Source organism: Gavia stellata, chromosome 2 (genome assembly GCF_030936135.1).
Source record: "Gavia stellata isolate bGavSte3 chromosome 2, bGavSte3.hap2, whole genome shotgun sequence".
NCBI classification, from domain to species: domain Eukaryota; kingdom Metazoa; phylum Chordata; class Aves; order Gaviiformes; family Gaviidae; genus Gavia; species Gavia stellata.
In genome coordinates, this window is record NC_082595.1 from 107,213,316 (window position 1) to 107,226,493 (window position 13,178).

General features: G+C 43.8%; 1 protein-coding gene across 3 annotated transcripts in view; it reads right to left on the bottom strand.

The window, feature by feature from the left end:
- The window catches only part of RUNX2 (RUNX family transcription factor 2), a 151,416-nt gene that overhangs the window by 34,124 nt on the left and 104,114 nt on the right, over positions 1-13,178 (bottom strand). For all 3 annotated transcript variants that reach the window (XM_059830384.1, XM_059830401.1, XM_059830393.1), the window contains exon 5: positions 1,635-1,808. In XM_059830384.1, the coding sequence (XP_059686367.1) occupies positions 1,635-1,808 (174 nt within the window). The remainder of the gene's footprint in view (positions 1-1,634; positions 1,809-13,178) is intronic.

Sequence of the window (13,178 nt, forward strand, 5' to 3'; positions counted from 1 at the left end):
TCAGGAAGAATTTCACCCTCCTTCGTTCCTAGATACAGTGTTGCATAATAGGTAAACTATGGAGGCACGCTATGGAAGAAGGAAAGAAGCTGATCATAGCCCTGGATTTTCCCCTTGCTTTCTCAGGAGCTATGTCCCCAAACACCACCAGACACAAGACAGTATTAGAAAAAATATTGGGCTTTAGTTTGGCAGTTCTTACCCAGAAAATGATAAGCACAAGAGCCCTGACTTCACATGTCCAGCTAACAAAACATTAAGCCTGGCCAAAAAACCTGCTCTGGGAAGCTGGTGGGCAGCAGGTACCTTGTAATGGGTACTATCGACATATTTAATATTTTATAAACATTTTACACAAGTTAAAGCTAGATTTCTAGATCTGGAAGAACTTTGCCACAGCTCATGGGAACAATTTTTTCGTTTCAATTCTCTGAATGCTTTGGGTTCAAATTAACCCACTTACTTCTCTTTCTTACTGCAAATTAATAAACCAGTGGAACTTAAAAAACAAGAAAAAGAAAGAAGAAGAAAGCCACAACACTTTGTTAAAACCGCTAAGTTTCAGCTGGTATCATGTCAAAACCACTTGAAACATGAAACCAGAAATCTTCCTAGGTTGACTCAAAGACTATGTCTATACTAGGAGTGCTCTACCAGTGAAGGAATACTGGTATACAAGATTGGCAAAGGTCTCCAGGTATAGAGGCAACTATAGCAGCAAAACTGAGTTTTAAACTGGTCTAGTAAACTGAGCCAAGAGTTTTGTTGATGGACTTGCATCTAGGTGAAATTCTCCAACAGCTCTAGCACGTGAGTTGGTCAGGGGCAACACCTCTTCACATCCTGGACAGATACAAACATGTCAGCACAAGTTTTGAGTGTAGAAATGGCCAAAATTAGGTAGAGGTTGTTTTGACGCTCTTTTTGAAAAAAAAAAAACCCAGCTCTGAATTTAGAAAAATGACAAAATCAGTTTATTTTGTAGGCTTCACAGTTCTGTTGCGAACTTCTGGCATAGCTGCAGTTAAACATCTCATTTCGGTCTTATAATCTGTGACACATGGTACTTTATGATTTCTCTCAGCACAATGAAATCTGTCTCTCAGCATGCAATCATAAATGTTGCATGCAACCCTCACAAGCAACCTTTGGAGATTTCTCCATAACCCAGTTCGTTTATTGTAACAGTGGTCAGCACTGGTGCTAGAAGGAAACCGCCATGTGAGAAGATTGTATTATTATTCCAATAGAAAGACCATTAAATGCTGGCTGCTTCCCTCAACACCAGTGCACAGTAAAAAAGCTGAATAAAAATGTTCGTTCTAATATGTACTATTGCACACACGGAGGAGAAGGCAGAGCAATGTGGCAGTTAGAATTTCATTAGATTCCTACTCAATTTACCCAGATTGACTATTTTGGACTATTTTGGATTTACAGCAAAGAGATGTTTTAAAAAAAAGAAAGACATTTTCAGCTTCAAACACTATAGAAAATTCCACTTCCCGCCTAGCTTTGCTTGGAACACATCTCTCACTCTGTAACAGCCTCTTTTACTGCAGTTGAGACACAAATATCCATAAGCAATTACTACCGTTGCCTGTGCAAGTCAAACCTATGGTTCTGTCTCTTACCTGTAATCTGACTCTGTCCTTGTGGATTAAAAGGACTTGGTGCAGAGTTCAGAGAGGGCCGTGGGCTCTGGGTCGGGACCCCTACTCTCATACTGGGATGAGGAATGCGCCCTAAATCACTGAGGCGTTCAGAGAACAAACTAGGTTTAGAGTCATCAAGCTTCTGTCTGTGCCCTGGAAACAGCAAATCATAAAATAAAAGCGTTAATAACAAGATTTAGTAATTTAACACACCCAAAATAACCCCAAAATGGCCTCTAAGGACCTGTTATTAGATTTAATGGACTTATAGGTATCTCAGCTACCCCCGATAACACAGCGACATCGGTGGGGGGATTTGTGTTTTGGGCATGGTTGTGCTGGTGAAAGCCTTATCGAGCACAACTGTGCCCATACAGATGTGTAACACGCTGCAATTTGGATCAAAGTAAACACTTATGAGGACACCCACACAAGGTCTTTTTTAGTTATTTTTTTTCCTCCTGCTTTAACTACACTAGGTAGCTAAAGGGGCAAACTTTTTTTCCAAAAGCAAGCCTCATACGTAAGTACAAGTTATCGAGTGGGACAATTACATGACTGGTTTATATGTTGTGAATTTTTGCTACGAAAATGCAAGCTTTTCTTCTCCCCTTATTTTTTTTCTTTAGCTCTGTCACAGTTAGTCATTAGCTTTCATTCTTCGGGTAGATTTTCCAAAAAGTGAATAGTCGCTGTCGTTTGAGAAGAGTGGTATCGCAAGGAAAACCTTCAAAGCTGCTGGCCAAGGTTGGGTCCTACACTCCCTTGCATGGTCAGCCTTCCTCAGTGCTCCTACTTCTCCCCCCAAAAGCAGGCTAGCTGCCCTCGTGCCATACGGCCGCCTTGGGAAAAGTCATTTACGGGTGCTCGGTTGTCAAAATGTAAAGGGGAAAAATGACAAAAGCAACAGGATGCCCCAACTGGTACTGCTCATATTGTCATCGAGATGTTTCAAGAGTAAAGGCTTTATTTCTCGAATTGTTGTATTTTTGCTCCTAGGTTTAATTTCTTTCCAAAGTAGTTATAGGATGCTCCTCGCCCAATGGCGCCTTTGAATGTGAGGCGCAGAGGGTGTTATTTCTATCATTCAATATATATGGAGAAACAGGCATGCATAGAGATTAAGGTCAGGACTAATTTTACTTAACTTCAGCCATTCATAAATCAGGCATCTAGTCTAAACTCTTCTAATGTAGACTTCCTCTACAGTTAATGGAAAGAAATAGCTACTTCCAGAGGGCAATTCATCTCATTTGTCTCTGACACCAGTCTTAAAAGGGGATGAGTCACCTTCTGAATTTGCTTTCTCTTCCTTCTCTGATCAGAGAGGGAGCACACATGACTAGTTTAATTAGACACCCTCACCATTAGTCAACATTAAATGGAATGAATCGTACTCTAAGTTACCGACCAAGGTCACACAAAAGGCCTCTGACAGAGCTGAAACGGGGGCCCAGACCCCGTGATTGCAACCCAGAACCACAACTGCCTCCATCTCTGTAAGCAGTGCCGGGGCACAGGCACGAGCAATAGGTGGGTAGGATATTTTTATGCTTTTAACAATAAGAAGGGTCCCTGGTAGGGCTTGGGCTTGAACCCTTCCAGATGGTCCCCAGTGGCTTCAGATAATCCGCGTTGTCCCTTAGCAGTGTGAAAACAGCCATCTGCCTAGAGGCTATGAGACTTCAGCTTTGCAGACATGGACAGATTGTCCCATCGGTCTTAGGGCCAGAGAACCAATTCTGATACTGGTATTTATTTTAGAAGTATAAATGAGGCCACTGAGTCTTGAGACTGAACTATCAGACCACTGCTCTTAAAAAAAGCACCTTTCAAAGGTATCTGTCATCACAGTACTGATGTACATGGGTTCACATCGTTTAATTGGGACCATGGTGCCTACGTGACATATAGGCAATGCAAGGTCAGTACTAGATGGCTAAATCCAAACTAGATTCAGAGGAATCATGGTTCTAGGTAGAGAAGTGAAGGATTCAGGTTGAGAGATGAGAAGAAACTGTATGGAATTTAATTTTGGAGAAACTTCTCTAGCAATTTAAAAAATTTAATTAGTTGACCCATTATTTTGTACTTTGAAGTATGATATTTCTCCCCCAGGATGACTCAATGTAAAAGCACGGGGTAGGCGGGAGCTTTCTCATTAAGGAGAAGGTGCTGCTCTATGTTAGAGCTGACACTGGTGGCTACTCCTCTCTTCAGGAGGTATCAATCACTTTAAATGGGGAACCATTTTTGGTGGACTTGTAACAACTCCGTAACAGCAGCTTGATTGACAGAGTAACATCTAACCTGGTAGTCTTTAGCATTATCTTTTCAATCTACTTAAATTACAACTTGTACAAGTTGGGTGCTGCTAAACCTGAAGAAATGACTTTCACACACACACACACAGAGTCAGTATCCTCTTGGGATTTCTCCTTCTCCATCTTCTTTTTCTCCACAATTTTTATGTAGTTACTTTTCCCTTTGCCAGTCGTATTTTCCACTCTGTTTTTTAAAGACATCTCCTTCTCCTCCCCTTTTCTCTTCTACTCATTCCTAATCACATTTCGGCAAATTCAAGAGGGCTCAAAATAAGGCAAACATGATTAGCCTATCTCTGGCCCCACACGCCAGGGCTGACTTTATCTGGGGATGAATCTACCCCCAAAGTGAATTTTATTTTGAATTTTCGTAGAAAAAACCTGTGCTGTGTTCATAGAGTGCCTTTTTTTGCTAAAGAATCACTAACAAACCAGTGCACAAGCTATTTTAACTGTCTTCAGATAACTCAATGAACTCTTGTTCTATAGGTCACCACTCCTGCACCAACCTGTGCCTGATAACCCCCGGCTTTGTTTTCAACACGCCCTGTTTGCCCATGCATAGCTTTGCTAGAAAAGAGTTCATATTTAATTATGTGTATTATTATTATACTGCACTAGGTCTATCACAGAAAGACAAAATTCAGCAGGATAGCAGTGCACTTTAGTGTAGGCAGGGGGAAAAATAAGAAAAAAGAGGGAAAAAAAGAGAGGAAAGAAAAGAAATAAGAAGAAAGATTCCCACATCTGCTTGAATTGAAATGATCTAGAGATGTGTGGGTTTGGGTGTTGCCACCTCCCCCCCCCCAAAAAAATGTAGGGAAAAGAGAGCTCCATGCACATCTGGAAGACCCCAGGCATCAATGGAACTGCAAGTCCCCAGAAACCAGCAAGGGGCTGAAGGCAGACTTGCCTTCCCCTTCTGGACATTTAAAATTTAGGGTTGTAACACGGAGTCATGTTGTGACAAAGAGATCCACAGAAGGAGCCACACTCCCCCAGTGAAATGTCCCAGTGAGATGAGATTACACTGCAGCTTCGCACGTTATGGGTTACTATGCTTTGATAAAAACTAAGACATGCTCACATGGAAAGCAAGCAGAAAACTCAACAAAACCTTCATATTCAGGAGGTGCTCACAAAGAAGTGTAGGCAACTTAAACAAATCTCTTGCCCTGATTCCTGTGCAGAAAAAAAAATCCTATTAAGTACAGAGGAGCCATGAGGTACGGGCTGAAAACACTCTAAAAAGGCCTTCCGAGTAGCACATAAGCAGCAGCAATGAAATATGCGATACATGTTTAAAACTCATTCCGCAAGCTGCTTTTCATCTCTCATTGATATATGTGTCCGTTGACAGAGAAATTCCTGATCCCAGGGGAGTGGGCTAAGAAAAGCTGTATTCCTTGGTCTCAGTCATGAGGCGTAATTTTATTTCAGGAAAAAAGATTAGGGTAGCAAGTGTGGATAGCTCAAGGAGAATCTGTGATCTGCTGCAGCAGCGAGTACATTAAAAAGCAATATAAAAGCTACATAAAAAATAGAATAAAATAATACTGCAGCTATCCCACTGCCTGCAACACTGCATTTAGGGCCAGTTGCTCTGCTGCAAAGACGATTTTGTGGAATAGATTGGGCTTGGAGGGGGTCAAAATGGTTATGGACACAGGCAGTCTTGGGTACGAAATGCAGTCAAAAAGACTGAGGCTGTCCCGTGAGTTACTGAATAAGGATGGGACCCGGTGGCCATTGGAATAGATTAGGTCACAGGCAAGGAGATGGGAAAGAGATGAGAAAAATTGGGAGTTAATAGACAAAAGCTATACAAGCTGTTCTGATTTGTCTGTTGTGATAGTACGAAACCCATTAGATATTAGAAATCCATTATTTGCTCCAAAATAACGAGAAATGTTCTGGTCTCTCACCGCTACGCAGCTGTTTCAAACCAAACACCAACCTGAGTATTAGTTCCTGGAGATTGAAAGCATTGCCATTAATCCACCCCAGTACCAATTTTGGCCATTTTACATGACCCAAACCAAAAAATAGTACTGAGAGAGTGCAATAAAGTCAGGGCAAACTGCAGCTAGCCAGACAGTGCCTCCACTGCTGCTTGAGCTCGCCAGTCCAGGACGGCCTCAGATCACGTTAAAATGGCCCATGGAAGCCAATGTTCAATTATCACATCCCAAGCATGGCAGAAGATGTGAGGAGGCTTCATCTCCAGCTTAATCATTTCAGTTTAAACTAAACGAAGGAATGTCTCCCAGATCAAAGCAAGGCAATCTTGAGTCTGCTGGATGTGGTAACTGGAAAGGGACGTGAGCTCGTCTCTCATCACTGAACTTCCACCGCTCCGCTGCAGAAGTCAAGATGTAAATTGGGCCATGGAAGAGGCTGACTTGCAGAATGTAAATGTGGTGTTGATGCTTGAAGATTTTTACCTCCTCGGGGAGGAGGGGTGCGCGTTTTTATCTTTCAGCTTGTGGGTGTGGAACTGAAAACTAATCAGATTATGCTACACGTGGCCTCGCCAGATGCTGACACTCAGGGACTCCCTTTCTTTGTACCGTGTACACCACCCGCCAGTTTTTTTGTGTGTGTGTTTTTTCTTTCTGGTACCAAGGAGATCTGGTTACCAGATTTTCAACAGATGCTTTTATCACTCTCAAGTGGGTTAGCTATTTTCAGTCATCGCCCAGTTCTATCTTTTCTGCTTTTGCCTTAACAACAAGAAGTATCGTGGGAGTCAGGTGTCTCTGTAAAAGAGCCAAGGGAAGGCAGAAAGGTCATGAAAGCAAGAACCTGGGCTCTCCTGCTGGGGACACAATTGCTGCGGCATCCCAAGCAGAACGGAGGGTAACGACCCAACATAAAATACCACCACGGTTTGTGTTTGCTGTATGTCATGAGGGTGCTCAGCATCAGCTGGTGAAGTTTGGAGAGTCACTCCATGGGGTGACTACAGCTGGAAAGGGCAAACACAATAAAAATCCTTTGAACGCCAGGGCCAGTAACCGAGGCTTTCTATGGCTCTGGGTTCAGTGCTGAGATTGAGAAAGGAGAAAACTTTAATGGAAAAGGGACTTTCCTTCAGGCTAAGGAGTGGCAGAAAGAAGAAGAATCACCTGGTTTACAAGCTATGAATTTCTAGCCTTCCCTGACTTCAAGAGAAGCACATTAGAGCCCAAGAACCCAAGTTTTGATTATTCCCAATGTTCTCCAAAGGTGAAGTGCTTCTCCAAAGGTGAAGTGCTTTAAAAAGGTAAAGAATGGGCACATTTTTTCCTACTAACGTTTTATGTCTTTGAGACAAGCACTCTGATTATGTCTCTTTTAACACTAGCACAGTGGTGACACATTTCTGCGTACATGCTGTAGAAGACAATTTCACGCCGCAAAAAAGATAAGTTATGTGTCCTCTGAATTTCATCACAAAATCTCCTTAAATTCTTTTTAGATGTCTTCCTGCGTTTCATCCCATTTGGTCCTATGGATCAGATGTAAGTGGGAGATACTGATATGGGCTTGACTATGAATTCAGCTACAGGCTTGTAAAGCTGAAGTCAAGAGAGCCACGTTTATGCCATGGTAAAAGAGTTGAGACCTGAGCCTAAGGCTTCTTCCACAGCTGTTGTGCTGGGACTGAATAACGCTGCGCATTCAGCATGAAGCAAAAATAGTCATTGTTCTGTTACAAATTTCAGACAATACATCATTGCAGCAAGATGTCACTCCAAAGCAGTGTCAATCTATGCACTGGAGGTAAAAATAAGAGAGCCATAAATCAGCAAAAGCCCAGAAGACGAACGTCAGCTCTTTGCAAAGAAAAAAATCTCTGAAGCAAGTCGCAGGAGTCCCTCTTGTGTCCCTTGTCTTGTGACAAACTCTCATCCCCGGGCTGGCTTCCCCCCCCAGTCCTACTGAATGCACCCAATCCAAAGTTCATGAAAAAAACCCCAAAACACCAAAGAGCCAAACAGTTTTTACCCAGGAAAGGGAAAAGTTTGGAACCCTTCCAGTCTCTTGGGTAAAGGCACAATTATGAGAAGAAAAATATAATCCACCCAAGAGACATAATTACATAATTAGGCCATAGGCTGTGCATAGGAAAGGTTCTTATAGTTCATAAAACAAGGAGCTACATAGGTGCAGTAACTGCAGTTAATTCACTCAATGGAGAAAAAAAAGATGTTTGTTTTTTAAATAGCTGAGGGCACCACTTTGCATTAGACTGAAGAGCTTATTCTCCTGACTGTACACAGAGCCCTGTTAGTGTCAACAGGAGTCACTCAGACGCAGGCAGAAAACAAGACCCTGTCTCTTTTTGTTCTTAAAAAAGACATATTTTTTACCCAAAGCAGGGAAGCCCTGTGCCTGAAACTACTGCAGAGAAATGGGAATAAATAAAGACAGAGGAACGTACACTGTGGATGGGCTCAGTTCCTATACAACGGATCTAATGTGGCCCATTGCCAAAACCCCACTGAGCTCCTCCTCCCTGACCCCTGCTCTCCTGAAGGTCTGCAGACTACTGGTACGGCTCCAAAAGGGCCAGATCCAGCTCCCAGGGGAACCAGTTACGCTACCGGCTTCTCGGAGCTGTGGCTGCAACCCGGGGTGAGCAGAGGCAAGGGCAGGTTTGAACCTCAGCCTAGAGGTCAAGCCCGTGGAGCATCTCTGGTGTCGATGGTCATCTCCCCACTGACTTACTGGGAGCAAATGCCGACTCAGCTCATCTCGCAGGCAGCCCGCCCAGCACGGGACGCAGCCAGAGCTTCCAGCGGGCTGCAGGGAGGAAGGGGCAGGAAGGGTGGGGGGAAACAATCCCATGGGTGTGTAAGCTGTGTCCCTTCGTGCCCACGGGAATGACTCTAACTCAACCATTGCAAAGCCTTTGAGGATATAAAGCGCTATCGGTGCTTTTTAAAATTTAGCTGGGGTCTGCGAAACGCACGCATCCAGCTGAAAGACAGACCCAGAGGTGAGGGTTTTTCAGCAAATGGCAGCAGCTGCAAAGGAGCCTCTCGCTCCCAAAATTTCTCTATGTAGAGAGGTGAAAAACGCCTGCTCGGAGCAGGGCTCCAGGCCGCTCCTCTGGCAGACAAGGGACTGATGGGGGGCACGTGGCAGGGGCTGAGCTGGCCAGGAAGCTGTGTCAAAGCACCAAAACCAGAAGATTTAACGAATGAAACCAAAACGGTGCTTTGAGAAAAGGGCCCAGCAGAGCAGGAAGGGGCTCGAGCGGGATTGCTTTTGCACCGGTTCCCTCCCACCCTTCAACTCATCCCAGCGTTGCAGGACCCCCGCTGCCCTCTGCTCTGCCCCTCTGCTGCGGTACGGCTCGGCTCGCCCGTAAACGAGCAAGGTCTCCCCTTGCTGCAGTGTTTTGGTTTTTTTTTTTTTCTTTCTTTTTTCTTTCTGAAAAGCTTTTGAATTCTGATTTGGATCTTACGCTTGATCTCGAACATCAGCACAAACCGGCCGGGCCGGGGAGGGAGCAGGTGGGTGGGACCCCCTTGTGCGCGATGCTCTGCCTTCACCTTCACGAACATAAAGGAATCTGTGTGCACGTGTGCCAGGAAACCAGCTAAACATTGCTGGCATCGCTGCTCGGAGACATTCAAGACAACTCATATAAACAGAGACTGTCACGCAAGTCTCGGTCCCTGCCTTAATTCCCTTTGCATGCTGGTACCTGTTACGCTCTCCCCCTTTTCCTCCCCCTTTTTTAGCAGAAGGGGAGAAGAGGGAGAGCAAGAGCTGTCCCGCAAAAGCGCAAGAGCTCCTCATTCTGACTTTATCATCCTCATCTTAACCCAGCAGTACCTTTGAGGAACAGGGTTTCCTCCCCTCCCAAAGGTAGCTATCCCATAAAGAGCCTTCCAACTTCTATTGCTTGCTGCAGCGACCGGCAGTAAAGATCACAGCAAACGAAGGGGGCGAGAGGAGGGGGGGGAGAGAAAAAAAATCTCCTTGAACTGGCCTCCCTCCAGCTGGCAGGAGGGGATGGTTTTCTTAACGCTTGCGAAACCTGATTACTTTAGAGGAATGAAAAGGGGGGGCGATGTAAACACAGCTATTAAACCAGATTTAAGGCGCTTAGTTTAAATCTAGTCTAAGCGCTCTCCGATGCTACGCTGCTCTGCTCTCTAGAAATCAATAAGGTGCATTTTCATTTTTTGGTTTTGTTTTACACTCCCAAACCCAGGAGCGTATTGCAGGCTGAACACTGCCGTTACAACGGGATTTCAGGCATGGACGAAACAACAGTTAAGAATAATAGATGGATGTGTGCGTGTTTGCACTGTATCTTTCAACAGTTTTGCTGCCCTAGAAGACCACCGTGTTTATATCCATGCAGCAGGTTTTAAGCAGGTTGTTTAAACTTGATTAAAGTGGGATATTTCTAAAATAACCTTACTAATACAATTCAGATGGCTAAAGAAACCTGAAAACATGGTTAAAAATAAAAAAGATGCCATTTCAATCTACACTGGCAGGGGTAACATGATATAAACTCCAAAAGAAAACAGTCTTTATAAGTTCAACTTGAAGGATTATCTTGTGTATCAGCACCCTCTGTGGCAGAGTAGCTTTTATCCACGTATCCACCCATGTTAATGCTGTTGCACAATTTACTCCAGCCATGATAGACAGATAATTGCTTTATCCACCCAAGTGTAATAAACGGAGTCTACTATGTTAATCCTTGTATTCTTATTGTCTGCGAATGCCAAGTAAGGGAGAGACGTACGCTGAAAACCCTACCCTCTCCTTCCAAAACTACTGGAGTTTACTCACCCTCAGATCTGCTAAAGTGTTCTTATTGCATTCCACTCCTCCGCTTGCAGCGCCAAGTATTTTGAGTAGTGTCAAGTTATTGTTCTATAAAGGGCACCTACACTCAGGCTATACGGAGGCAGAAGCCAGGATGCAGGAGCCTTTAAAAAAAAAAAACCCCACCATCCTCAAACATCTTTTCCTACTCAGTAAGTAAAACAGGCCAAGTATTATTTGTTCCTGGGCATAGCACAGAAAGTAATTAACCTGTCATCCTAAAACTGGACATCTATTCAGTTTGTGTGGAGTCTGTCTGACTGTCGAGAAATGTCATTTAGCTGCTGGCCCATCAGTGTTTTCCACAAATATCTATAAAGATTTTTTATTCTGAATGTCAAAACCAGGCGTATCCTTTAAAAGGTTTACAGATTCCTGGTGGCTCCATGAGCTTAGGTTTGTGGCATCAAATTTGTAATGACAGTTTGATGGATGTCTCCCTTTCTTCCTCCTGAAAGGTATACAGAATCGGTGGTTCCCCCAGTAAAAATTATGCTTAACGCTGTTCTTCGCTCTTATTTATACACCCAAGTGTGTCAAAAAGTCTCGTGCTGCTGGCAATGAGCGGGTTTATTGGGGCAACTTTCACGTTGCAGAAGGTATCCAACTTTCTGTGTAGTCAGAGCACTTGCACAAGCACCTACACAACGCGCAAGTTTTGAAGACGGACAGCCTTAAGCAGCACATAAATGATGCAGCTGGGCTTAAGAGAAGAAACGTTGGCCTAAAGATCCTGCCAACAATCCGAGAGGTGAGCTGCAGTTTTTATTCCCTTGCTATGCTCCACCTCTATTTGCCAACGCCAGCGGGGGCATTTCTGTCTCAGGTGGAAGCTGGGATGGACTAACCTCGGCTTCCAAGTTTCTGAGGGAAAGAAAGTGTCCTTTAAAGGCTAAAACACAGCCATAGGGGATGCATAGATGGGAGTTCGGTGTTACAAAGTTGCTTGCTAAATATCACTAGCGATATTGAAAGGGAAGGTATTTTATGCGTCTTCGGCCAATTAATATTTATTATTTTCTTTAATAACTTGGACGACGCAATGCAAAGCACGATTATAAAATCTTGAGATGACATCCGATAGGGAGGGGAGCCCTCCAGACTTTGGAGAAAGGGGTCAGAATTCGAAACGGTCTTAGCAAATTGGACAAATGATCTTTGACCCATTGTTAGCAAAATTAGCATGCAGTAAAAGTTAAGCGCAGTGTATTACACTTGGGAGCAAGAAATCAAATGCTCAAACGCACCACAATGACAAACCTATTAGCCAGCAGCACTGCGGAGGACGATCTGGGGGTAGCAGCGAGTTGCAAGTTGAATGTGAGTCAATAATAGGATTCTGTCTTTTTTTAAAAAAACAGTGAAGTAAATGCAGTTCTGGGAAAGATTACTGGGTAAGTTGCATAGAAGACACAGAAGGTAACTGTTACGCCCCGCTCAGAAGTGGTGAGACATCAGCTGGATTGCTTTATCCCGTTCGGGACACCACCCTCTGAGAAAGATACAGACAAATGCGAGAGAATCCAGAGAAGAGCAACAGGAGTGATAAGAGATTTAGAAAGCATGACCTACATGGAAAAGTTGAAGGAAATACATTTGTTTAGTCTAGAAAAGAGACGAGCAGGAAAGGACATGATAAGAGTAAAATGTTTTCTAAAGAAAATGGTAATCAATTGATCTCTATGTCAGCTGAGAACAGAACAAGAAAAAGCTGGCTTCATTTGAGGTAGAGGAGATTTAAGAGATTAATGTACGGTATTAGCAAACTCCTTTTTAAGTATAGAAGAAAAAAATACAAAACCCAGACTTGGTAAGTAAGTGGAAGGCACAGTACTGGAGGATTTAAGAATTTGGACAGATGTCAGTGATGATCTAAGTATATATAATACTTCCTCTGAGGAAAAATGGACTAGGTCGCCTGAGGTTTCTTTTAGCCCTACTGTTCTAGGCCTGAGCGATTGTCTGTGCTTGGTTAAGTCACGTACACAATATTTTTAACATGAGTACATTAAGTCAGGCAGCTCATGCTAACCGTGGGTCTGATGCTGCAAAGAGTTCAGCATCTCCAGCTGCCACGAAAGGGCACAGTGAACTGCAGGCTGCGGCTGCTTAGGTATTCCAGACCACGAGGCACCTGAGTTTGGAATCGTCTTAACCCCTCTGGGCCAGGGTTTCCTACGGCTCTAAGTTCAGAATAACCGTCATTTCTTTGCCTCACAGTGGATATTACCAGATTGATGTCACCCTTAATTTAGCAAGCATGACTCTGAGCTTCCACTAGTTTTCGGGGCAGACCAAACGAAGTAAAACTAGAATTTCACGCCCAATGCTCGGGAGTGTTCCTGCATTCCCAGATGAA